General features: G+C 38.3%; 1 protein-coding gene and 1 long non-coding RNA gene across 7 annotated transcripts; one reads left to right on the forward strand and one right to left on the reverse strand.

Annotated features, from left to right (window-relative positions):
• Positions 1-40: 40 nt before the first annotated feature.
• On the forward strand, positions 41-27,791 carry ZBTB1 (zinc finger and BTB domain containing 1). 6 transcript variants are annotated; one of them, XM_073997521.1, is made up of 4 exons: positions 41-210; positions 10,999-11,054; positions 15,364-17,279; positions 25,752-27,791. In XM_073997521.1, exons 3-4 carry the CDS (start codon positions 15,382-15,384, stop codon positions 25,786-25,788), a joined length of 1,935 nt encoding a protein of 644 aa, XP_073853622.1. In that variant the 5' UTR covers positions 41-210; positions 10,999-11,054; positions 15,364-15,381; the 3' UTR covers positions 25,789-27,791. The 6 variants fall into 6 exon arrangements, with proteins under 6 accessions (XP_073853622.1, XP_005561532.3, XP_045252498.2 ...); XM_005561475.5 differs by lacking the exon at positions 10,999-11,054; XM_045396563.2 differs by lacking the exon at positions 25,752-27,791 and having other exon boundaries at positions 15,364-18,821.
• Positions 22,213-26,464, reverse strand: LOC141407292 (uncharacterized). The gene is made up of 3 exons (XR_012415857.1): positions 26,365-26,464; positions 24,331-24,438; positions 22,213-23,610 (listed from the first exon to the last, which is right to left on the reverse strand). It is a non-coding gene; the product is annotated as an uncharacterized lncRNA (long non-coding RNA).

Raw genomic sequence — 27,791 nt, forward strand, 5'->3', positions numbered from 1 at the left:
CGGTGCGGCAGGCGCGGCTGTGCGGCAGCGGAAGTCCTTTGTTGCAGCACAGTCCCTGGCAGAGCCAGAGCCTCTCCGCGCAGCCCAACCCGAGCGCCGAGCGCCGCCGCCACTGCAGCTCGCGGCCCCTTCGCCTCCGCCCGCCTTTGCCGTGGCTGATTTGCCTTAAACTCCCTAAAATCTCCGCAGCTCTGGTTCCTGCTGCGGCCGGTAAGTATTTGCCAGTTGTGGGGCTATTTGCGCAACTTTCGCCCGGGCCGGAGGGCGACGGGCCGCGGGCCTGGCGGAGTGCGGGGCCGGAGCGGCGCCGACCCGTGCGGGGAGCCGGAGCGCGGCGGACGCGTTGCAAGGACCCGGTGACGGGCGGCTGCCAGGCCGCCTGCTTGTTGCCGGCGCGTCAGGTCCCGGGCGTGCGGCCTCCCTGAGTCGGAGGCAAAGCCCTTACGGAGACTAGTTCCCAAATTAGTTACCTTCTTTTCTTTCTTTCTCTGCCTTTATTTTTTTCGAGGGGGGGAGGGGAGGTGTAGACGGGAGGCGGGAGAACCCGGTTGATTGACGTGCCTGGAGCCCGCTTCTCTCAACTTACAGCTGCGGCTCCGCGGCGGGTGGGAGGGGAAGTGTCCCGGAGCCCGAGGCTGCAGACTTGGGCGCGCTCCGAGGGAGGAGGCGTAAGAGCCGCAAATTCTTGCTACGCTGTTTCCCACCCCCTCTCGCCGGCACACACGCTTTTTGTTCAGTAAAAAGTGGAAGGTCTGAGTTTGGGAATTTTAAGTGGAAAAGATCTGTTTCCTGGGAAGGAAGTGCTTTCGCTTGCAGCGGTGGGCGCTTACTTAGAAGTTCGGTAAATATGTTGGATGCAGATCGGGAGTCGTTTACTACTAAAGTATGTAGGCAAGGTCTGAGCTCAGCCACCCCACCCAGTCTCCCTTTCTACCTAAGCAACGCGTGTACATGATCTGAAGGGTTGACATGACATTTTCTAAATTGGGCGCATCAGGAAGAGGTTGATGAAAATCCTTGACGTTTTCCGGGGATAGGACATTTGTATGTGTGTGATAATGTTCTTAAATCGAGTTTCAGTGTGGCGGTGCACGCAGATTCTTCATTGGTGTTAGTGTTTCCATACGGTATGTATCACTACAAGAACAGTGTTCCCTTTGACACTCGAACCCAAGGAATGGTCCGAGGCTTTTTGAGGCAACCTAGGATCAATGTCTTGAGTTGAAGTTGGAGGCACTCTGAAGCAGATTTGGTGAAGGATGCAGTTCTTGTAATTTACAGAGCAATCACAGTCTTCTTTGAAACGGAGAAATTAGATTCCATGAAATTTTATCAGTGCAGATAGATATGATGTGGAGAAACGGGGAAAATTGAGTACAAAAAGATGAGGCTTGAATGATGGCTGGCCATCATTTGCTCAGAACCTCAAAACTTTGCTTTTGAATCACTTGCTGGATATCTAATAAAGTCTCAATAATAACTGGATGACTTTGGGAGCTAGAAAGCGGCTTACTCCTCTTAAAGAAACAGGAAACTGGGCCGGACGCAGTGGCGCACGCCTGTAATCCCAAATGCCGAGGCGGGTGGATCACCCGAGGTCAGGAGTTCAAGACCAGCCTGGCCAACATGGCGAAACCCCATTTCTCCTAAAAGTACAAAAATTAGCCTGGCGTGGTGGCGGGCACCTGTAATCCCAGCTACTGAGAAGGCGGACGCAGGAGAATCGCTTGAACCCGGGAGGCGGAGGTTGCAGTGAGCCGAGATCGCGCCACTGCACTCCAATCTGGGCAACAAGAGTGAGACTCCGTCTCCAAAAAACAAACAACAACAACAAAAACCAGGAAACTGAAGCCTGGTGGAGGTGAAATGCTTTTACAAAGGTTAGTAGACACAACGTCTACAGTAGAGCCTTCAGTTAACCTCTTACATTCATTTTATGAGCAGTCTTTCTCCATTAATACCACATTTTCATGGTATTGAATAACTCGGGTAGAGCAGTCTTTCCTGAAGCCTTTCTATTCTTCCCACTCCTAATATGATGGCCTACTTTTTCGAGTTTTTTGTGGGGAAGGGACTGGTGTATCATTGTCAGAGAAAAGAGAAACCATATTTAACCAGGGCCTTAGCAGGGCATGAGCGCAGTCACAGCCACTTGCTCTTGACCTTGTGCTTTGATCTCACTTTAACACTTCTAAATTTTTGTACTGCTTCCTCATTCTCCTCTTTTGCCAGGCTCTGGGGAAGATATAGTTCATGGACCTTTTTAAGAGTATCTCGTTTTATTTGTAGCATCATTTCCCTTTCTAATGTGCAGGAGAAAAGAAGTACCTGCTTTCAGACTTGCCCTCTAGCCAGGAAAAGCACTAAGCCTTTGCTCTTCACCTTCTGGTGCAAAGGAGAGGAAACTGTTGATACAGAAATACAGAAAAATTCCCGTAGATTTTTGTTAATAAGCTGCAATCTGTTGTCTTCCCAAAAAATTGAGATATATTTGAGAAACATCTTCTTGAGAGGTCACTTTGGTCTCTACAGAATGTTTTCTCCTGACATTTTCTTCCGTGCTAGTATCTCATGCTAAAACGGAAATTGTTTTTTCTCATATTCTTATATGAACCAAATTAAGGGTTATTCATGTCTTTTTTCTCAAAATGTAAGTAATTTTTTATTATAAAATCCATGCTCTTTGTAAAAATTCAGCCTGTACTGAAGTATATAAAATACAAAAATGAAAGTCATTTTGACTCCCACTCCCCAGAGAGAATCACTGTGTACAGTCAATTCCTTGTTTAAAACCTGGTTACAGCTGTGCTGCTGTGTGTGCCTCACTCTGCCTGGGGATGGCCTGTGGTGATTCATGGACTCATGTTCTCTATTCACGTTACTCAGGTTGGTAAGAATTGCCAAGTAAAGGAAAGGGGAGTGTTTTGCACTGGGCTGATTTAAAATTATTTGATTAAGTAACTGGGCTGCTATTTTAGGTTTGTCCTTATTAAATACTTACCGTATCATGGTGGACTATTTTTCATACTTTGTTTATGTTAATGTTGTTGCCCAGCCTCTGATGGATTGATTTACAGCAGGCAAACACATCAAAACAAAAGCAAACCCTCAGCTTTATAGTTTCATAATTTATAATTAGGAAGGAGTGGGTATACTTGCCATGAAGACCACCGCCAGTATATCCCTATGCTGATATACGATGGGGTTCCTCTTGATCAGCACCAAAGATTGCATGCTGAACATATGGAAAGGAAATTAGAAGAAAGGGGTCAATGACTGCTGTTTTCAGATGTGGCATGGAAGAGACTGATATTGGGGAGGAAGCGGCGGGGACTCACTCCTTAGATGTGTATTTAAGAATGAACTGTGAAGAAGTTGATGATGATCTAAAAACAGAGCCCCAAAATAGTACATAGAAAGTTAATTACAACATTGGTTATTTGAGGCTGTTGGGGACATGGGTGGTTTTTATACTATTCTGTCTTTGAATTTAAAATTGTTTTCAAAATAAAATTTGAAGATTAAAGAATTATTAACCAGATTTTCTTTTGTCTATATGAGATGCATGCAGTCCTTTTTAGAGATAACTGAAGAGCTCCATCCCCACTTTGAAGTATTAGAAGAGGCATGCTCTGGTGGACAGTGGGGAGTTAGCAGATGGAAGGGGATTTAGGGAAGGGACAGGACCTTCCTGCAAGATGGGGCAGTGAGAGAATGATGAGAGCTTTTAGATTCGTGAAAAAGGTGACTCAGGGAGGCTTAGAATGTTCCAAAGGGGCACTTCAGCTAATAGTCATATTTAGAAGAGTGTTGTCTGGTTTACACAAACTGAAACTTAGGGCTTTGAATCAAGAGTCTCAGCTTCTACTTAGAAGATAAGCAGTTTCGGGGAAGTCAACCACTGAACCTGTTTCATTTACAAAATGAAGATAATAAAAATACCTATCTCAGGATGGTTATGAGATCAGTTGTATTAATATATGGGAAAATGCTTTGTAAATTTTCAACTACTATGTAAAAGTTGCCATGATTGAAATAAACAAAAAATTGATAAGCAAAATAAAACTTCCGTGTTTAAACATGTATTCATTCAAAAACTCATCAAATATCAACTAAATGTCAGACATTTAGTAATGAATGAGATACTGCCCTGGTGTCAAGGAGCTTACAGTAAAGCAGGGGAGCCAAATAATTGCAATACCTGCCTTAAGTGTGTAATAGAGCATCACAGTTTGGATGATGCATTATTGGTACCATATAGTTGTATGTATAGGCTGTTTTGGCAGCACGGAAGAGAGGCATCTGCCTCACCCTAAGATCAGAAAAAACTTCCCAAAGAGGCCAGGCATAATGACTCTCCCCTGTAATCCCAGCACCTTGGGAGGCCTAGGCAGGCGGATTGTTTGATCTCAGGAGTTGGAGACCAGCGTGGCCAACATGGCGAAACACTGTCTCTACAAACAATACAAAAGTTAGCTGGGCGTGGTGCCGCATGCCTGTAGTCCCAGCTATTCGAGAGACTGAGGTGGGAGGAACGCTTGAGCCTGGGAGGCGGAGTTTGCAGTGAGCCGAAATTGCCCCATTGCACTCCAGCCTGGATGACAGAGCCAGACCCTGTCTCAAAAAAAAAGAAAAGAAAAAATACTTCCCAAACAGGGTGAGCTAGACATTGAAAAGGTTTGAAGCAAAGGAACAGCATGTGTGAAATGGCAAGACTTTTGAGGTGTTAGGTTATTTGGGATGAGGGGGAATCTTAAGGCTTAAAAATGGAGTTAAGTTTCTTAGAATGAACATACATTTTATGATACTTTTTATTGGTTTCATTTTGTTGAAGTTTAATTATATGATTGTGATGTTTTCAGGATTTTGGTTTGAATTAAAACTGGTGCCACAAAATTGGAAACAATACAATTTTTTTAAAAATGTGTAGGATCTGGCTGGGTGTGGTGGCTCACGCCTGTAATCCCAGCACTTTGGGAGGCTGAGACAGGCAGATCACAAGGTCAGGAGATGGAGACCAACCTGGCCAGCATGGTGAAACCCCCGTCTCTACTAAAAATACAGAAAAAAATTAGCCAGGTGTGGTCATAGTGGTGGGTGCCTGTAGTCCCAGCTGCTCGGGAGGCTGAGGCAGGAGAATGGTGTGAACCCGGGAGGCGGAGCTTGCAGTGAACTGAGATTGCACCACTGCACTCCAGCCTAGGTGACAGAGTGAGACTTTGTCTCAAGAAAAAAAAATGTATAGAATCTGCTCAAAGAAGGAAACTGGGTAATCCCTCCCATCATCATAGAGCTGCCTCACCAGTTATTCGTTTAGTAACATTTACTGAATGCTTAATATTCCAGAGAAATGAAAAAGCCAAAGTCCTTGTCTCAGAGTTGTTCACAATCTCATGGGGGAGACCAACACATAATTATAACCAATTCTTATTTAGCATTTTACTCCCTGAGAGATACTACTTAACAATAACTCCTAAGAGGTAGAAAGGATTACCATCCCTTCATAGATGACAGAAGTGAAGCACAAATTGACTAAGCAGCCTACTCAAGGTCACACAATAAGTGGCAGAGCCAGAATTTGAACCCAGGCAGTCTGGTTAGTTTGTGCTTTAATGCCTACTTTATGTAGCTGTTCTGATTATTAAAATACAGTGTAAAAAGTGCAAAATAGAGAAATAATACACAATGAGATCAAAACCTAAAATAGTGGGAGAGGAAGGTGTTACAAAGGCTTTCTGCAGGAGGTGATAAACTGATTTTTAAATGATACGTGGGAGGTTCAGACCTAAAGAACCTATTGGTATGAGTAAAACTGGAGGGGAGGTAAGAAATTCATGAAGTATGCTGGGTGTGTGTGGAGGAGGGTGAAGGTGGTGACAAGCAGTTTTATGTTGCTTGAACATGAAGTTTGGAAGCAGGCACTAGCTAAACATGTAAGACTAGATGGGTGGGCATGGGGGGCTTTGTATGCCTCAATAATGATTTTATACTTTAGCCTGAGGATATGTGAGGGGAACCATGGTAGAATAGTGTGATATGATTTTTCTTCTTCATGAATCATCTTCAAAACGGCATTGCTCTTGGAAGGAAAAAAATTACCTGAGAGTGAAGGATTTGAGGGACTGGTTGAGGAGCCTATTTTAATAACTCAGGAGTGATAATAGAGGCCTTACGAGAACAGGAAAGGTAGGGATGGAGTAGATGGGCAGATTTGTGAAATATTTAATGGGAAAATTGGCAACACTTAATGGTTGATTATGAGGGAGAGGTTCTAGGCAGCTCCCAGGGAGTCTAGGTGATTGGTACATAGTGGTGGCAGCTGAGACAGAATATGGGGGAGGGGCATTTTTAAGTGGGTTCCAGACAAAATCAGATTCCACAGAATTAGTACTTTCAAATAGAAGTCCTACAAAACGGACCCTAAGAATACTAATGCTATGGGCAATAAGAGATTTCCTGGTGAAGCACATTTGGCTGAAAGAGCCTACTGTTTACACAGTGCCCTCTGGTGGTCAGAAGATGCTGTGCTGCCTCTTTAGCATGAATGGATTAAAATGTACTTTTCCTCCTCTACTTCTGGAGGGAGAGGGGAATATTCCAGAAGCCACTGTGTTCCTTCTGCTTTCTGTGTGGATAAGTTCATTTCTTAGAACTATAATGCAACTGAACTACAGGAACATCTCACTTATTTGTAAGTTATATGGTTGGCAACCTCAGCTATCCAGTGCTTTGGCCTGATGCAAAAGAGGAAGGAAATTTGATCACCTGTCAACAAAATTCAGGAATTAAAACTTTACATCTTATGAGCATTTCCTTAGGTCTTCAGAAGATGCTGTGCTCCCTCTTGAGGATGAATGGATATGTAGATTCAATTTTCAATGAGTTTTTGTCTAATTTCACAGCCAAGAAGAGATTGAAATGGTGGGCCACAGAAGATCAGCACACCTTTAGGAAGTGACAGTTGTTGGCTTGCAAGTAAAGAGACAGAAAAATACTAACCAGCCAACAAAGCACAATCTCCAAAAGCATAATAGTCTGATCTGAGGCCATTTTGTGTAGATGCAAACAACCCTTGCAAATTTGAACAACTACTGTATTTCAGCAAAACATAATTGTTTCAAAGGAGAAAACAGCCAGCCAGGTGATGCTATATGTGTAGGCTGCAGTTAGAGTAGTATGAAGAGCCCTAGACCAGGATTGAGGAGACCAAGGTCTTATCCTGACAGCCACTAAAACTAAATGTGACTTTGAACATACCACTTAATCTCTTAGGCCCTCAGTTTGCTTTTTGATCTGTAAAGCAGTGGGTTGAACTTGATCATTTCATAAAATTCTATAAACTATAATTATGACATTAATTTTTAAAAAATTGTACTGTGCTTGGATTGAAAAGGCAAAGGAACATTTGTCATCTCTAATTTATGTAAGAGTCCTGTGAGAAGTATGATTATCCCAATTTTATAGATGAGAAAATGGGCTTAAAGAAGTAAAGAAGTTCCCGCATAGCTAAACCTAGTGGTAGAGTTTGTATTCAAACAAACAGTATATGCCCTCTGGGTTCTTTTTTATTTCCTTCACTTGACAAGCACGTATTAAGTGTCAACTATGTGGGAAGAGTGTGCTAGGCACAAGGAACACAAAGGCCATTAAGCCTTGTCCCTGTCTTTGAGGCTTCAGTACAGTAGGCATTGCTATGTCACACTGCTCCTTGGATCTCTTGTCAGTGCTAATGATACAAGTAATACTACTGCACTGTTAGGCTTAATATACAGCTCCATTATGTCTTTAAGATGTGGGTATAAAACTAAGCCACCATTTATATTATTGTTTCTATGGGAATATGTGTTTCAAGTTCCAAATAAATTAAAAATAAAGTTTTAGGATATAACCCAGTTATTATTGCAGAACTTCCCGTACTAAATACTGAATTTGGAGTCTAATGCACAGCCACTAGTGCAGATAGTGAATAAAATTTTCTAAACTTGATCATATTTGTCACTTAAGTGCATTGAAATAAAATCTCTTATTTTTGGGAGCCTCTACAACTGGTTATTCTTGGAAGTTTCAAGGAGAAACCAAGAGAATGTAATAGAGATTGGACCCTATGCCCTGCAAGATGGTATTCTAGGAAAGAATTTTACCAATGTGACGTTATTTTTATAGATGGCAAAATCTTTAAGGTCATGATCTTGGGCTCTAGAGTCATTGCCTGTGTTCTAATCCCACGAAGTCCTCTCTTTGTGATATTACAAAGGTTATATAACACTGTATGCCTCTGTTGTTTAATCTTGAAAATGTGTCTTATAGCAGCATCTACTTTGTGGGGTTTGTTAGGAAGATTAAATGCTAAAATGATTCTTACATATGCATACATATACAAAATGATACCTATATATGCATATATACACATATATGCACATATACACACATACATGTATATATATCCATACGTGTGTATATGCAATATATGTGTGTGAGATATGCACACATATATATTGCATATATCCATATGTATATATGTAATATATGTGTGAGAGATATATACATCTCCTTATACATCTGCCTGGAATAGAGCCTGGCATATAGTAAGAAATAACAAATGTTAGCTATTCACATTATTATTGTATTACAGTTGTCATTTACTGTACTTTGATAACCTTCATCTACCAGTCCAGTAAAGCAAATATACCTTCCCTCCCATTACATTTCCAGCCAAGCTACTGTGTACCCTTGTCAACTATTTACATACACATCTATATAAATACTTGAAATGCCTCACCCTTGCTTTCTGTTTATCCTACTCATTCATCAAGGCTTTACTCAAATCCTGCATCCTTCCTAAAGCCTACTATTTTGGTATAATTAATGCTTTTCTTCTAAACCCTTGCTGAACTTTATTCAGTATAGTTATTTTTATTTTTATATTTGAGATGGAGTCTTGCTCTGTTGCCCAGGCTGGAGTGCAGTGGCTCAATCTCAGCTCACTGCAACCTCTGCCTCCCAGGTTCAAGTGATTCTCCTGCCTCGCACCCCCCAAGTAGCTGAGATTCCAGGCATCCGCTATCATGCCCAGCTGATTTTTGTATTTTTGTAAAGACGGGGTTTCACCATGTTGGCCAGGCTGGTCTTGAACTCCTGACCTCAGGTGGTCCACCCACCTCAGCCTCCCAAAGTGCTGGGATTACAGGTACGAGCCACCTCACCTGGCCTCAATATAGTTTATTAAACTCCTCAAATTGTTTCTTGGTTTCAAATTTAATTCCTCATATACAGTTATCTCTATTGTACACCATCCTTCTCCACCCTCCATTTCAATGTTTTATCCAGTGTTAGGAACATTATGAGTATTCAATACATTCTGATATTCTGATGTTAAAATGTAAGAATCCTTTCATTACATTTTAGACTTTTAAAATACTCTGTAATCCTCAAATCCATATGCGTACATACATTCGACCTATAAGACATAGAAATAGGTAAAAGGAAACATACATATGTAAATCTCCTTGAGATCCAGAGGTAATTGTAAGTCAGTCAGAGATTGGGGTGCTGAATTGGGACTGTGATGCTAGGCTCTCTAGACTTTCACTGAGACTAAGCAAATCTTCTTCAAATGCCTCATTGGTGCTGCAAGTCTATGACACAATTTAAAGGGTGATTATTTGCCTCACAGAAACACTTTTAAATTCCTTTAAGTTACTTCTTTATTCATCGAATATGCTTGTTTATAGACCCTTAAATTATCATTTACCAAGGCTGGAGCAAGAGAAACTTTCAGCAAAACTGTTATTTCCAATTTAACAGATCTAGCAATGAGGAAAAATATTTCTGAAATCTTACTATGTCAGTGAGAAATTTACTGAAATAGCTTACACAGTATAACTTAGGGAACACATTTATCAAATAAGACTAGATTGACAAGCTCCGCCTCCTGGGTTCCTGCCATTCTCCTGCCTCAGCCTCCTGAGTAGCTGGGACTACAGGCACCCGCCACCACGCCTGACTAATTTTTTGTGCCTTTAGTAGAGATGAGGTTTCACTGTGTTAGCCAGGATGGTCTCGATTTCCTGACCTCGTGATCCACCCGCCTCGACCTCCCGAAGTGCTGGGATTACAGGTGTGAGCCACTGTGCCTGGCCTCAAAAATTTTTAATGAAAAAATTATCTTCAAGAGATAAGCTAAAAGTCTCACAGGAATTTAGATCCCTCCTCCCCTGCCCCATACGCCTCTACCTCTTTTTGGTGTATTAATCCTTCTTAAAGCCTTTCTGGGCTGGGCACAGTGGCTTATACCTGTAATCCCAGCACTTTGGGAGACTGAGGTGGGAGGATTGCTTGAGCCCAGGAATTCGAGACCAGCCTGGGCAACATAGCAAGACCTCATCTCTACAAAAAATATACAAAAATTAGCCAGTCATGGTGGCGTATGCCTGTAGTGCTAGCTATTCAGAAGGTGCGAGGTGGGAGGATTGCTTGAGCCCAGTGAGCTGTGATGGCATGCCAACCTGGGTAACAGAGTGAGACCCTGTCTCAAAAAAATAATAATAATAATTAAAATTTAAGAAAAAAGAAAAAAGCCTTTCTGAATGAGGTGTAACAAGGACAAAGTTGCTGGTGCTAATGTGTGAATGATTGCTATCATAAGTTACTCTGCCTAAAATCAGTTTTACTCAGAACTTGGACATTTGCATAGTAATGTTACTTAAACTACAATTCTAGGTCAGCCTAAAAACTGTTGTGTTAGAATTAAAAATTAGACACAGCATTTGTTCAGCTTTCATTTGTTTAGCTTCCAGCTCTATAGGGGGAACATAGGAGTATAAACATGGAGGCAATGGGATTCACACTGTGATGCCTCTGACCCAGAGCACTTGTTCTTTCTACTACAGCATGATGCCTTCTTCTGTAGAGTGGGCACTTTACAGAATACATGTTGAATGGAATCACTGATTTAGGAAAAGTAAAACTTCCTCAAATGATGTTTCCTTGATATTACAGAAAATTTGTGCTACTGCTGATGATCAATACTTTATACAGTTCCTGGTATACCAAAGGTACTCAATAAATGTTTGTTGAATGAATAAATGTGCATTAAAATGCTATAAGTGCTCTTATTTGTTGTAGTGCTTTATGTTAATAAAAGAATATGTATTTTTACTCAATTGAATTGTGACTATAGCTATAGATGTGCCTATCATATTGATCTTCTATGTAGTTGTATTAATTTTGGTTGCTGATGGTAAAACTGCTGTTCATCTAGATAAGAAAGGGTCCTTGGAACTTCTACGCTTTTTATATCATTATTTCAAGCCTGGACTATTTAATACTTGAAAGTTTTTATAGATTAACTACTGGCTTTCTAATGGACTCTTATTTGGAAGGAAATTTTAAGGTTATCAAGTCAAACTTACCCTGATGCTTAAATAAACATTGCCACCATTACAACATCCACTGTTACTTTCATTATTACATGCCAAGCACCATACATTTTACACATTGCCTCTGTGAATCCTCATATATGATATTGTATTTGAGGTATTGTTATTCCTACCTTCACAGTTCAGGAAACTTAGGGTCAATGAGGATAAGCAAGTTCCCAAAAGTGGGAAAGCTAGATAAGAAGCCAGGTCTGTCTGATCCCAGGCCTATGCTCTTTTCACTACTCTACTGTCCTCAGTAGCATCCTGTTCCTGCTTTAATATGGGTACTCATTCTCCGAACAAGTTTGTTTCATTCTTGAACTACTCTTATTAATAGAAAGTTTTGGTTTTTTGGAAATAATACCTATCCCTCTGGCTCTTACTCTATGGTTGATTATTAAATGTCTTTCTGAATCCTACAAAAATGACTATAGACATAGAAATTTCATCCTACTTAAAACGGGCTTGGGTCAACATTTTCGTGTATTTTTTTCATCTTTTTCCCCCCACCTTTTGAATAAGGTTGTGGCGTGGATTTGTTTTATATAATTCTAACATAATTTTGTATCCTGTGTTTATTTATTTGGCTCTCCATCTTGAACATTTTCCCACTTCGGTAGTTTCCATTCAGAAATATAATTTTTAATTCACTGCCATGTGACAGTGAATTCTGGGGCATAGATTTACCTTAACAACTCCTTTTTTTACTAGGCATTCAAATTAGAAGTAACACATTAATAAGTATATTTGTGCATACATTGCTTTTTGTATCTAGATATATGCTGAACATGATTCCTCACAGCTTTTTACAGATACCTGAGTTACAGAGGTTTGAAATATTGTACCTACTTGAAACTTGATCTGGCTTCCAGAAAAGGTGCAGTGGTTGCAATTTTAAGAAGGTAGCAGGTCTCATCATAAGCCATCTTCATTTCACCAGTCCCATATCTCTGGCTATGGAACTTTATGTCTTAGAGGTGGCAGGATGGGCATATAGGTAGTAAAAGGGGTGTGTGACCTATATATGATCTGTGAGGAATGGATAAAAAGCAAGTAGAAGTACGTAAACTTAGATACCCTTAAATTACTACTACAGAGCTTGAAGAGTGAACATTTCTCTGAACAGCTTGTTACGTGCTCTTTTTAAGTTCAGTCAAATTGCATAGGAACTTATTTTTAAGTAGAAGATAGATTCTGAAGCTTTATGTATATGGATTAAAAATTGAGGCTAAAATTTGATCTTATTTTAACTTTATAGTTTGATAGGATTTCGAGTGCTTTTAATATTTCCTCTCCTTTCTTCCTTATCCAAAGCTCCCTACACTAAAAATACTTAAATGCCCACTCATATTAAGTCTAATGTTAAGTGAAGAAAACTAGTTGCAGAGAGGTATATATAGTATGATAACATTTAGGTTAAAAAATACAACAAAAGCAAAACTATTTGCCTGGCATCTCATAGGTACTGTATATGCTAACTATGTACATGTGCATCTCAACAGATCTGAAGGTATATAATCCAGAGTGTTTGAAAGGGTTACCTCTGAAAAGAGGTATGTGACCTGAGGTATGTTTTTAGTCTATATGCTTCTATGTTTGAATTTTTTGCTACTTTTTTTTTTTTTTTTTTTTTTTGAGATGGAGTCTGGTTCTTGTCGCCCAGGCTGGAGTGCAGTGGCATAATCTCTGCTCCCTGCAACTTCCACCTCCTGGGTTCAAGCGATTCTCCCACCTCATCCTCTCAAGTAGCTGAGATTACAGGTGCCCACTATCATGCCTGGCTAACTTTTTTTATTTTTAGTAGAGACAGGTTTTCACCATGTTGACCTGGCTGGTCTCGAACTCCTGACCTCAGGTGATCTGCCCACCTCAGCCTCCCAAAGTGCTGGGATTACAGGCATGAGCCACCGCACCCAGCCTTACTTTTTTCTTTTAACAATTAAAAAAAATATAGAAGAGGCCAGGTGCAGTGGCTCACACCCACAATCCCAGCACTTTGGAAGCCCGAGGCAGGAGGATCGCTTGAACTCAGGAGTTCAAGACCAGCCTGGACAACATAGCAAGACCTTGTCTTTACTAAAAAAATTAAAAAAAAAAAAAAAACCTGGATGTGGCGGCATGCGCCTGTAGTCCCAGCTACTCTGGATGCGGGAGGATTGCTTGAGCATGGGAGATTGAGGCTGCAGTTAGCTATGATCATGCCACTGCACTCCAGCCTAGGTAACAGGGTGAGACCCTGCTTTAAAAAAAAAAGGAAGAAAACTTTACACTCTCAGGATAAATAAAATACCTTCTCAAATAAACCCACGCTTCCTTATACCATGAAAAGCATGTTGAGCAACACGAGACACATTCTAACTCTATAGACCTATTGCTTCTCTGATAATTCAAGAAAAGACAAAGGCACTAATCCAACTTATTTGTTTGGTGCCATTTCTGTATAATCTAATAAGGTTTTTCTGTTTTGTTTTGTTTTTGAGATGGAGTCTCGCTCTGTTGCCCAGGATGGAGTGCAGTGGCATGATCTTGGCTCACTGCAAGCTCCACCTCCTGGGTTTACACCATTCTCCCACCTCAGCCTTCCAAGTAGCTGGGAATACAGGTGCCTGCCACCATGCCTGGCTAATTTTTTTTGTATTTTTAGTAGAGACGGGGTTTCACGGTGTTAGCCAGGATGGTCTCGATCTCCTGACCTCGTGATCCACCTGCCTCGGCCTCCCAAAGTGCTGGGATTACAGGTGTGAGCCACCGTGCCTGGCCCTAATAAGGTTTTTTTAATTTTTATTTTTGGGACAGAGTCTTGCTCTGTCACCCAAGCTGGAGTACAGTGGCGTGCAATCATGGCTTACGGCAACCTCAAAATCCTGGGCTCAAGACATCCTCCTGCATCAGTCTCCCCAGTAGTTGGGACTACAGGCGCATCATCATGCCGGGCAAATTTTTTTTTTTAAGGCGAGGTCTTGCTATGTTGCCCAGGCTTAATAGGGTTTTAAAAATAGATTATTTTAGCAACACATGGCCAATCTTGTATCATCTATTGCTGCCCACACCCACCCCATTTATTTTTAAGCATATATCAGATATATAATTTCATCTGTAAATACTAAAGTATGTATATCCAAAAGATAAAGATTCTTTTTAACACAATCAAAATACCTTTCTCACACTTAAAAAATGAGCAATAGTTCCTTAGTATTAATCATCTAGTAAGTTTTTAATACTTTACAATCTAATTGTTAACTTTCAGTTTAAGTTGCTGTTTTATTTACTTTAATTACTCATATCCTTAAAGAGTTTTTTTTCTTTTCTTCTTTTTTTTTTTTTTTTTTGAGACAGAGTCTTGCTCTGTCATCCAGACTGGAGTGCAGTGGTGCGACACAGCTCACTACAGCCTCTACCTGTCAGGCTTAAGTGATCCTCCCACTTTAGCCTCCCAAGTAACTGGGACTACAGGTGATGCCACCAAACCTGGTTAATTTTTTAAACTTTTTTGTAGAGATGAGGTCTCACACTATTGCCCAGGCTGGTCTCAAACTCCTGAGCTCAAGCAGTCCTCCTGCCTCAGCCTCCCAAAGTGTTGGGATTACAGGCGTGAGCCACAAACTTGGCCTCCTTCAAGTATTTTTAAATTAATGTCTTTTTTTTCTGTTCAAATTTAGTGTACATGTTCCCCCCAAGAGTTGTAATGAAACTAAAACTGTCTTTTGCTTTTGATGCCTTTGTTCAATTTGAAAAACCTGAATAAATGGCTGGATGTCTTCATCTTCAGATTTAAATAATGATTCAAGTATATATTGTTGAGTTTTACTATATAAAGAATGGAAAGCTCTTAATTTCTTGATTGTAATAGCAAAGTCATGCAAGTCACAAATCATGATAACAATTACTTTTTTCAAGTGCTTTTCTATATCTTGTCTGACTTTAATATTTTTGTTTTACATAGGTGTCTAATTAATAGAAGATGGCAAAGCCCAGCCACAGCAGCTACGTCCTTCAGCAGCTAAACAACCAAAGAGAATGGGGTTTTCTCTGTGACTGTTGTATTGCAATTGATGACATTTACTTTCAAGCACACAAGGCAGTTCTAGCTGCCTGTAGCTCCTATTTTAGAATGTTTTTCATGAACCATCAACATAGTACTGCACAACTGAATCTCAGCAACATGAAAATTAGTGCAGAATGTTTTGATCTCATTTTGCAATTTATGTATTTAGGAAAAATTATGACAGCTCCCTCCAGTTTTGAGCAGTTTAAAGTGGCAATGAACTACCTACAGCTGTACAATGTTCCTGATTGTTTAGAAGACATCCAAGATGCAGATTGTTCTAGTTCAAAATGTTCCTCTTCTGCTTCCAGCAAACAGAACAGCAAAATGATATTTGGGGTAAGAATGTATGAAGATACTGTGGCTCGAAATGGCAATGAAGCCAACAGGTGGTGTGCAGAGCCAAGTTCAACAGTAAATACACCACATAATAGAGAGCCTGATGAAGAGTCTTTACAATTAGGTAATTTTCCTGAGCCACTATTTGATGTATGTAAAAAAAGTTCCGTGTCCAAATTATCTACTCCAAAAGAACGTGTGTCAAGACGCTTTGGGCGGAGTTTTACCTGTGATAGCTGTGGATTTGGTTTTAGCTGTGAAAAATTATTAGATGAGCATGTGCTGACCTGTACTAACAGACATTTATACCAAAACACAAGATCTTACCATAGAATAGTAGATATTAGAGATGGAAAAGACAGTAACATCAAAGCTGAATTCAGTGAAAAAGATTCTTCTAAAACATTTTCTGTACAGACGGACAAATACAGAGGAGACACAAGCCAGGCTGCTGATGATTCAACTTCAACCACTGGAAGCAGAAAAAGTAGTGCAGTGGAGTCTGAAATAGCCAGCGAAGAGAAAAGCAGAGCTGCTGAGAGGAAAAGGATTATTATTAAGATGGAGCCAGAAGATATTCCTACAGATGAACTGAAAGACTTTAACATTATTAAAGTTACTGATAAAGACTGTAATGAATCCACTGACAATGATGAATTAGAAGATGAACCTGAAGAGCCATTTTATAGATACTATGTTGAAGAAGATGTCAGCATTAAAAAAAGTGGCAGGAAAACTCTAAAACCTCGAATGTCAGTAAGTGCTGATGAAAGAGGTGGTTTAGAGAATATGAGGCCCCCTAACAACAGCAGTCCAGTACAAGAGGATACTGAAAATGCATCCTGTGAGCTGTGTGGACTTACAATAACCGAGGAGGACCTGTCATCTCATTACTTAGCCAAACACATTGAAAATATCTGTGCATGTGGTAAATGTGGACAAATACTTGTAAAGGGTAGGCAGCTTCAGGAACATGCTCAGCGATGTGGTGAGCCCCAAGATCTGACCATGAATGGGTTAGGAAATACTGAGGAGAAAATGGACTTGGAAGAGAATCCTGATGAGCAGTCCGAAATAAGAGATATGTTTGTTGAAATGCTAGATGATTTTAGGGACAGTCATTACCAGATAAACAGTATCCAAAAAAAGCAGTTATTTAAACATTCTGCCTGCCCTTTTCGATGTCCTAATTGTGGCCAGCGTTTTGAAACTGAAAATCTAGTGGTTGAACATATGTCTAGCTGCTTAGATCAAGATATGTTTAAGAGTGCCATCATGGAAGAAAATGAAAGAGATCACAGACGAAAGCATTTTTGTAATCTGTGTGGAAAAGGATTTTATCAGCGGTGTCACTTAAGAGAACACTATACTGTTCATACTAAGGAAAAACAGTTTGTTTGTCAAACATGTGGAAAGCAGTTTTTAAGAGAGCGTCAGTTGCGACTGCACAATGATATGCACAAAGGCATGGCCAGGTATGTCTGTTCCATTTGTGATCAAGGAAACTTCAGAAAACATGACCATGTACGGCATATGATTTCTCATTTATCTGCTGGTGAGACTATATGCCAGGTCTGCTTTCAGATATTCCCAAATAATGAACAGTTGGAGCAGCACATGGATGTTCATCTGTATACATGTGGAATATGTGGAGCAAAATTTAATTTGAGGAAAGATATGAGATCACATTATAATGCCAAGCATTTGAAAAGAACCTAAGTGATTTTCTACTGTACTAATGTTTAGGTGATAGCAGGTAAAACACCAAAGCAAAGGATATGAGCTATTTAGGAATTGATTATATAAGATGATTTGTTAGAAACAAATTTCAAGGCCCTTTTAACTTTAATATTTTTGTTAGGATTTTAAGTATCTACATTTAGGTATTAAATGTTTATCATTTTTGTTGTTTCTTAATAGAATTATTTGTTTTTAGTTTTTCTTAGCTATGATTAAAATTACTTTTTAAATGTAGACTACAAGTGGTTGTTACCCATTCAATGACTATTAAACTTTAGTTTTTCATCAATAAGGTGATGACTTCACTATTTCTATGTGGGTTTTTTTTTTTTTTTTAAGGTTATGTGAAATTTTAAACCCAGAATCATTGGCCATTTCTGTTTAAATTTTTAAAATTCTTTAAGTAATTACTTGAAACTATCCCATTCACTTCTAGTGAGTTAACTACTCTTTATTCCCCCTTATTAATGAAATTCACATTCTTAAATTGACAAGCTTATTAGGCAAGTTAGGTGCACTGAATCTAACCTTTAAGGTTGACATGGGCTCAAACTTGGCCTAAAAAGATTGATGGACCTGAGGAAATTTTTATAAATGAATATTTCCTATAATTGATAAAATATTATCATTTAATTATCACATTTAAAACTTATATTAAGTGTAAATTCCAATGGCTTTACCTCACTTGAAAAATTAGTGAGGATAAGTCATTTTGTTTTGTGATATTAAATTTAACTATGATAGTTAAAAAGACATATCTTGTATTCATTAAAATATTTTAATTTAAAATATTCTGATTTCTAAAGTGTGTTAGTTTATCAATTATTTTTGTTTATAAATAGACTTTAATAGCTCTCTAAGAATATGACATCTAAAGGAAAAAATGATTTTTTACAATTACATACTTTTGGAATTTTGAGATTTGAGAAAGCTTCCATGTATATTGATAAATCTAATAAAATAAAGAGATCAATTATAAACCTGGTTGTTCTATAAAAGTAGAGTGCACAAAAAAATGTCTTGTGTTTTATACTGTCTTAAGATTTGGAGGAAATGTGGCAAATTGCAGTTTATCGCCATTTATTATCTTTTTTTCTGTAAAAGACTATAAAACGAGGATTCTAAAATAATCACAGTTTATCAATGGAAACAGTTTATCGTTTTTTCAGTTAAAGTAGTAGTATTGTTAGTTGTTGCTGACACAGGGTCTACATAATTACATGTGAATTAAAACATTGGCAAAACTGACCCACAATAAACACATCTATTGAATAGAATGCCTTTTAATGTGAGTTACTTGCAATGTAGTACCCTTTTCATAATGAAAGGGATTTTAATTAACTCCTAATTTTAAAAATATAAATTTGTGATTCTGAACACTAATTTGACAGCATTGCTCTTTTTGTTCACATCATATTTAAAGTATGCAAATCATATTTTGTATACAATTTACATAAAAGAACAAGTTGCCAAAAGAACTGAGAGACATACTGGCGAGTACAGATTTAGTTGAAAGCATTAGAGCACAATGTGAGCTCAGAGATTTGTGGGGATATGTTGAAGTGTTAAGTAAGGATAGGAACAGCACAGGAACCAAGTGCAGAATTCAAATAATGGGAAATAGGCAGGGGACGGGTAGAATACACACAAAAATTGAAACTTTAACAGCAAAAGCAGGAAAAGTGATTCATCTTACTCTTACTTAGATACAATAGTTTATCAAGTAATTAAATTTGAAATCCAACTTAAAATGAAATGTGGTATGTATATTACTGATAGGAACCAGATAAAAGTTCTCTAACCCAGAGACCATCAGAGAGTAGTATAAAGAGATCAGATAAACCAAGTTTCCAAACTACAGTGTATAGTATCATAATGGACATAATTTTCTTTGAGATCACTTTTTTTGTGACTTCAACATTTTTCTTGCAGTGGCTTTCCCCATCATTAAAGAATAGGGCTTTTTCTAAATACTACCAGTCTTTGAAGAATATTCCATTAGGAAGGGGGCTTAATTTAGTGTTCTGACATGTACTAACAGCTGACAATTAGCAAGCAAATATATAAACTTTACTCTCTAATTTTACATGACTGAGATGTTTATAGTTTTAGAAAGCCATACCTCAATTTATTTTTTATTTTGTTTTTATTTTTTTTGAGACGGAGTCTCACTCTGTTGCTCATACTTCTTGGCTCACTGCAACCTTCACCTCCCAGAATCAAGCAGTTCTGTGCCTCAGCCTCTGAGTAGCTGGGATTACAGGCGCACGCCACCACGCCCGGCTAATTTTTGTATTTTTAGTGGAGACGGGGTTTCACTGTCTTGGCCAGGTTGGTCTTGAACTCCTGACCTTGTGATCCACCCACTTCAGCCTCCCAAAGTGCTGGGATTACAGGTGTGAGCCACCTTAATGTTTTTTTTCTGAGTTTCATGTTTCACAGAACATACTTTTTTTGTTTTGGAACTAGCTACAGGGAAGCACAGGCTTCTCTAAAGTAGAATGTACAGTTCTCCTTATCAAGGCAAAAAGTTAACTTAAAGACTACTTGCTTTTTAAAATTAGGGAGAATGAAAAATATCCAGCACTTTTCTCCAGCCCAGTTCTCCAACCCAGTTCCTTCATATCTCCTTCCTCTCCTGGGGCAGAGCTGCAGAGCTGTCATTCCTTGCTGTTGCTTCTTGCCCTCCCTGGGTGTGAAGATAATGAAAGAAGTTTGTAGAAGCTGCCAGACCTTCTGCCTTTGTAACTTAGGTGTTTAGGTTCCAAATATAAAAATGAAAGGAGAATCTACAGAGATAGATAGTGGAATCAAATTCTCTTTCTGTCTCATGAATACTGTGAGACTCTTTTGCTTTGGCCCTTTTATTCTACACAGCAAGAAAACCCAGAGGAATGGTTCGCAAGTTTGCCATCAATTATAGTACAATACAACTTGCATGTTCTACGATTACTTAGTAAACAGGACTAAGAATCTCAGAAATTAATAAAGCACAACCAAGGCAGCAGTGGGTTAGGACTCAGAAATGTGTCTTCATCTCCCTCATGTTTTTAAGGTAAAAATATTCAGAGAGGCCAGGTGTGGTGGTTTGCATCTGTAGTTCCGGCTACTTAGGAGGCTGAGGCAGGAGGATCACTTGAGTTCAGGAGTTCCAGACCAGCCTGGGCAACATAATAAGACCCTATCTCTATGAAAAAAAAAATGTTTTTAATTAGCAGGGCATGGTGGCATGCACCTGTAGTCCCCAGCTACTCAGGAGGCTGAGGTGAGAGGATCAGTAGAGCCCAGGAGTTCAAGGCAGCAGTGAGCTATGATCATGCCATTGCACTCCAGCCTGGGTGACAGAGTGAGACTCCATCTCTGAAAAAAATTAGAAATAACGCACATGGGTTAAATGGTATATGGCAAATGTTTAATGTGTAACTAACAGTTTGAGTATGGACAAAAATTCAATTAGAAGAAAGAATTCCAGAGGGGCTCATTATTAAAAAAAAAAAAAAAAGTTTGCTAGAGCAGTCAAGACACTAATTAAAAGGAAAAGTAGAGGCTGGGCACCAGCACTTTGGGAGGCCAAGGTGGGTGGATCACCTGAGGTCAAGAGTTCGAGACCAGCCTGGTCAACATGGCGAAACCCCATCTCTACTAAAAATATAAAAATTAAGTGAGGCGCAGTGGCTCAAGCCTGTAATCCCAGTGCTTTGGGAGGCTAAGGTGGGTGGGTCACGAGGTCAGGAGTTTGAGACCAGCCTGGCCAACACGGTGAAACCCCATGTCTACTAAAAATACAAAAAAATTAGCCGGGCATGCTGGTGCATGCCTGTAATCCCAGTTACTTAGGAGGCTGAGGCAGGAGAATTGCTTGAACCCAGGAGGTGGAGGTTGCAGTGAGCCAAGATCACACCACCGCACTCCAGCCTGAGTGACAGCGAGACTCCGTCTCAAAAAAAAAAAAAAATTGGCTGGGCATGGTGGCGTGCACCTGTAATCCCAGCTACTTGGGAGGCCAAGGTAGGAGAAACTCTTGAACTTGGGAAGTGGAGGTTGCAGTGAGATGAGATCACGCCACTGCACTCCAGCCTGGGCAACAGAGCAAGACTCCATCTCAAAAAAAAAAATTAATACACATGAAAAATCATGTTTTACTATAGCTAAAAAATATATGAACAGGATATAAGAATTGAATAAAAATCAAACATTTGAAAATTATAGGTGAAATGAGTAGGGATTAAAAATAATATGATTATAATTATAGAATGCCTAATGGAACAATTTTATGAACATGCCAAGGATATGCCTAAATAATTGAGATTTTTGTAAGTGATGAGAGAGGAAAAAATAATTTAGATACTATCTTTTATATTCTAAAAAAGTAGGAAGAGAAGCTGGTGGTTGTTGACAACTTTTTCCCTGGTTAAACAATACTTATTCCTCTAAGTCAGTAGTTAAGGAACTTCGTATTTAATAAATTTCTGGAAAATCTCACCCAAAACCAGTTTAACCGTTGTAGTATTTAAATTAAACATAAAACTTGTGTCACCGTTGTTAACAAAAAGCCAAATCACTACCAAAAGAAAAAAATCTGAGTGTATGTGCACACATGGTTGAAAATAAAGAAATCTGGTATACCTAATTTTAACTGGGTTTTTATCATGAATTAAAAGTGAAAACTTTTTTTTTTTTTTGACATTCATCTATTTTGATCAGTTCCTCAACTTTCCTTACTACTCCCATCTCCTTTGTAACATATGCTTCTCAGTGACAAATGGCCTGTGCTCTCCAGACATCCTAGCATCAACAACTTCTAGGATTGCAGGGTACCAAAAAGCTCTGGGGGAACATATGCTTGTAGAATCCCTCCTACATCCTTGATAACCTGAGGTGCACTAAACTGGGGATGATAGCATGAATGCCAGGAAACTAAAGCAAGTAGGGTTATATTTGGTGTTAAGAACTTGAAATTGCATCCCATATTTGGGAACCCATGATCCATCCATCTTAGGGCTGTCAATAACCTCAGCATCCATTTATTTAGCACTCTCTATACTCCGTGAAGTGCTCTACATACATAATTTTAATTAATCCCTACAGCCTTATGAGGTAAGTATCATGCTAATTTTCCACATGGGGGACTGAGGTTCAGAGAGATTATTTTTCCTAAATCACACAGAAACTATATATATTAGAGCTGGAGTTTGAACCTAGGTTTCTGACTTCTACATTCCTGTACTCCACCTACCAAGAAGTATAAAGAAGGGCCTTTCAGCCTAGGAACACATGTGATAAAGCTCCTATGAGACTGTGCTCCTTGTTCATCTGTCAACTGCTGTGCCTGGTAAGGTGGCTAGTAATAGTGGGTACCCAAGTAACATGCTGAATAATGTGAAAACATGAGTGGAAAACAAAACTTTATTTAAATGGTTGATTAAGAATGATGTTTTAGAAATAAATAAAAAATGCTGTTATTTTTTGATTTTCCTTCATTTAAAACAGTTAGTGGTACTCTCAGCCATTTTGAGGGGCCCATAGTAGGTGCTCAATTAAAAATTAATTTGAATTCAACTTCCACATTTCTGTGTCTGTGACCTTTTCCTCCCTTATTTTCCCTATTCCTGTCCTTTATGTTTTAATCTCCCACCAATCTCCATTTCCTTTTATTGGTTATGAGACTGTTGAGTTGAAGGACTCAAATCATTTGAAAATAAATATTCCCAAGAAAAAGCAGGATAACAGAATAACCAGTTTCCTCTTTTTGCCTTAACAGATGATGTGGATAAGAAATTCATCATTTTAGCCAGGCACGGTGGCTAACACCCATAATCCCAGCACTTTGAGAGGCTGAGTTGGGAGGATTGCTTAAGCCCAGGAGTTTGAGACCAACCCTGGCAACACAGCGAAACCCATCTCTACAAAACTTTAAAAATTAGCTGGGCATGGTGGTGCATGCCTGTAGTCCCAGTTACTTGGGAGTCTGTGGTGAGAGAATTGCTTGAGCCTGGGAGGTCGAGGCCACAGTGAGCCGTGGTTGTGTCACTGCAGTCCAGCCTGGGCAACAGAGCGAGACCCTGTCTTAAAAGATAAATAAATTCATCATATCTTTGACTAATAAGCAGAATAACCCCCTCCCCCAGTTACCATATGTGATTGATTTGATTAAGATTTATAGAGCAATCTAAGTTTGCCTAAAAACAAAAGTTAGTTAATCTAGCCACTTATAATTCAATTTCCCAAAATACCTATGGATTTCTAGGGTAAACTTATAGAGACAGTTTTACTCATAAAACAAATGAAAGATAATTTCAGGAAATGACACATAGCTGCATAACCACCCTAACCTAGCAGCAAATTTTAAAAAAGGTTATTTAATGGTTTAAGTGAAACAATCTCCCTCAATTTAATATTATTTTAACTTTATGCATCTATTACCTGATTTCTACACTACTATGTTAAACCTACTGCTTTAATGATCTGGCTACCATCTGCCAAATGTCACTTTTCAAGTAAGAACAGAAGAATGACATGGTGAAGATTCTGTGGACAATGTCTATATAATCATTTAAGCGTTAAATATAAACTAAACGACAATAGCAGCTTGTAAATTAATGCCAATTCTGGCCGGAAGCAGTGTCTCAGGTGGCTCACACCTGTAATCCCAGCACTTTGAGAGGGCGAGGCAGGTGAATCACCTGAGTTCAGGAGTTCGAGACCAGCCTGGCTAACCTGATGAAACCCCTCTACTAAAAACACAAAAAATTAGCCGGGAGTGGTGGTGCATGCCTGTAGTCTCACCTACTCTGGAGCCTGAGGCAGGAGAATCGCTTGAACCTGGGAGATGGAGGTTGCACTGAGCTGATATCGTGCCACTGTACTCCAGCCTGGGAGACAGACAGACTCCATCTCAAACAAACAAACAAAAATTTAATGTTAATTTTGAACGAACAATACCACTCACATTTATATGCACACAATTGGTTGAATTTAGCATTAAGAAGTTCAAATCCTACTTAAATTGTTTCCTTATTCAGGAGAACCAAATCACTGTAGTCAATTAGTAGTGTCAAAATTGCTCATTCTTTCCATCAAAATCCACCACAGATCACTAAGGGACAGAAAGCCATTATAATTTCTCATTATCCATCTCAATTGTTGACCAAAAAAGATAGTATTAAGATTACAATTAAATACTTGGCTCTGAACTGAACGTATCAATGTACTAATCATTATTGTATTAAGTGAAAACACAGGAATGTCTAGGGCCAAAGGATGACCAAAATTTAAAAGATTATTTCATATCAGAGTCAGGGATATTAATAATTTTATGTGAGAAAATTTGCAATTTGTTTTCTCCTTTTTGAGGAAGGAACAGTTATACAGCTTACAAAGCCCCCACTTACTTAAAAAGTTAACGTGTTTTTATTCTCCTTAAACCAACTTCTCATATCAAACACAATCAGGAGAGCTCATTTTTAGATAATAGAAACATTAATTCTAAGCATCCAGATTATGAACCATCTTTTTTTTTTTTTTTCAAAAGCTTATGTTCCCTGATGTGAGCAAAACATCTTAAGAGAGAATTTATTTTATTAAAAAAAATTTTTTTTTTTATTAAGGATCTTATTATGAGGGCAAAGCACTGTTGCCAAAAATACGATTTTACTCAGAATCACTAGGGCAGGTTAGGAGGCTTATAAGCCTAGGAATTTGCAGAAAAACCCCTCCTCTTCTTTTGTGTGTGTATTTGTATGTGTGTGTATGCTTCATTTTCATTTGCAGAGTGGCTGAAGACAGTAAAAAGAATATGAACTTTAAAAAAAATTGTTAGATTTATGTTTCAATCAGAGATTTGTCATTAACAAGTTAAAGTACATTGTAAAATTATTTTATTTGAAGGAAAACACTTCTTAACTGCTTCCTTCCTCCCTACTTTCCTCTACTTGTCTGACCCCTATCTTTTTTTATGTTATATATTTATATGTCCTACTGATAGATTAATAAGAACATCTTATATTTGAACGGTACAAGTTACATTCAGGAAGTAATTAATTTAAATTCTAGCGGCTATGCTTGTGTTTCCATGCTCTGTTCTGTTAACAGTGTGTTGGCCTAGTGCCAAAGCCAAGAAATTCTGATCTAAGAATTATGTTGTATCTTGTAGAGCAGTCAACTTGTAATATTATTTTTCTTGAGTTTTGTCTTTTTCTGTGTGGCAGTGGTGAAATAGGGCCTTCTAAACCTGTGGAGAAGTGAAAGATCTGAATTTGGAGAGGACATGGGGAAGAATCAATCTTCAACAGATAATCTTTAAGTGCAGACCCAGGAATATCAGATCTGAAGTGGCACCATCTTTTCTGTCTTCCTGACAAACTTCATCAGCCCAAAAAGTTCCAGTTGCAAAGATCCAAGAAAACTCAGTAAAGATCACTTTGGAATCACTTTGTTGTAACAAAATTGATTCATGGTGACTCTCTAATATTTGTGTAAATCTGCTAAAGAAAAGTAACTAGAAAATTCATACAACATCAGTGGTTACAGCTATACTAAAATAAAACTTTATATGCTAATTATCTTCAAGGGTCTTTCTAAAATAAAAGGGGTTGTTAGGCTACTGCAAATATAAAGAGACATAATCACAAATCTATTTATATAGATACATATAATTCTAAACTTAAAATCACTAGAATTGTAGCTTAAATATTACGAAATGTACTTAGGCAACTTAAAAAGTTACACCAAAAATCTGTAGTTTAGAGTGTAAGAAGTAATGGGTACAGAGAAAAAAATTTAAGACCAATATTTTAACAGGATAATTTGGTTATTACTCACTGTAGTAAAACACTTGCCCTTCTTCCTTTTCCACTGTAAATGCCAGTCACAATCTTGATCATTTATATTAATGAAACTCCTTTTTAAATCTGTTAACTTGAAGGAGAATAGAAGTGGTATTACTTCAATAGTAGTAGATTTCCACAAATCAGACACATTATTTTTTTCTGAACTTGGCAATATAACCTAATAAGGCAGAATTAGTTTCTGTTAAAATACTTATTCTCAATATTTATGTATAAACTATGCTTCTCAGCTTTCAAATTTCAAGATAAAATTTAAGTATTCAATGAAACGATGTTAACAGGTTTTTAAAAATCTTTAATGGAGAAGTTAAATATTTGGTGAGATTTTAGCCTGGCTATAAATGCTTTGTTTTATACATATATATGCACATATACACATTACTTAACCATATGCATTTTATTTCCTTATTCTGAATATACTTGTAGTTTTACTTCTTTCTGTTTATGTACCCAATTCCTTATAATTTTTCTTTTTTACTTTCTTCTGCTGAACACTTACTTTTTAAAAATTTATTTATTTTTTATTATACTTTAAGTTCTAGGGTGCATGTGCACAACGTGCAGGTTTGTTATGTATGTATACATGTGCCATGTTGGTGTGCTGCACCCATTAACTCGTCATTTACATTAGGTACATCTCCTAATGCTATCCCTCCCCACTCCCCCCACCAATTCCTTATGATTATTTTGTTTCTTCTGCAATATCAAGATGTTATATATTTTGAGAAATGCTTATTTTTATGACTATTTATTCCAATGTTTTAACAAGAAGCACAGAGATTTGCAGTATTCTTAATAGTATGTACAGAAGTTACATAATTTTAAAAACCCTCACTATAAAGTAGGATAACTTGAATATTCATTCTAATAATTATACTAAGTGAAAATCTAAGAGTTAATTGCAACGTGATAGTGGGTAGAAAGAAGAGAAAAACCCACTGAAGTGTTCAAATACATGTGAATTCAACTGCTTTAAGAGAAATAAAACAAATAAGCCTAGGGAAGTGTTAGAGTCTAAAAAACCCTAGAGTTAATCTCTTTTGGGAACATGAGGAGGTATACAGAACTGCAGACTTCTAAACATAAGTAGGAAAAAGAAAAATAAAAGAATATTACCAATAATTAACGGTGCCAGATCAAAGGAGTAATAAATCAACAAATAATTTTTGATTGACTGGTGGAATTAGATTTATTAAATAAAAATGGCTTAAATTTTGACTGTACTAACTATAAATGTAATGAATTATAATAATTATAAATGGTATAAATGCATTCTACAATGTGATTATTTTCTGTATTTTAGTATACAGTATAAAATGGAATTATTGGGTTAAAGTACTTTTGTTACATTTTTTAATCCATTGTTTTTACCTAATAAAATTTCCTCCTCTATATTCCAAA

Source organism: Macaca fascicularis, chromosome 7 (assembly GCF_037993035.2).
Source record: "Macaca fascicularis isolate 582-1 chromosome 7, T2T-MFA8v1.1".
In the NCBI taxonomy this organism is placed as follows: domain Eukaryota; kingdom Metazoa; phylum Chordata; class Mammalia; order Primates; family Cercopithecidae; genus Macaca; species Macaca fascicularis.

Bases quoted from the DNA above. Each gene is read 5' to 3' on its own strand.
- ZBTB1 (XM_045396563.2), top strand. From the start codon at position 15,382: ATGGCAAAGCCCAGCCACAGCAGCTACGTCCTTCAGCAGCTAAACAAC.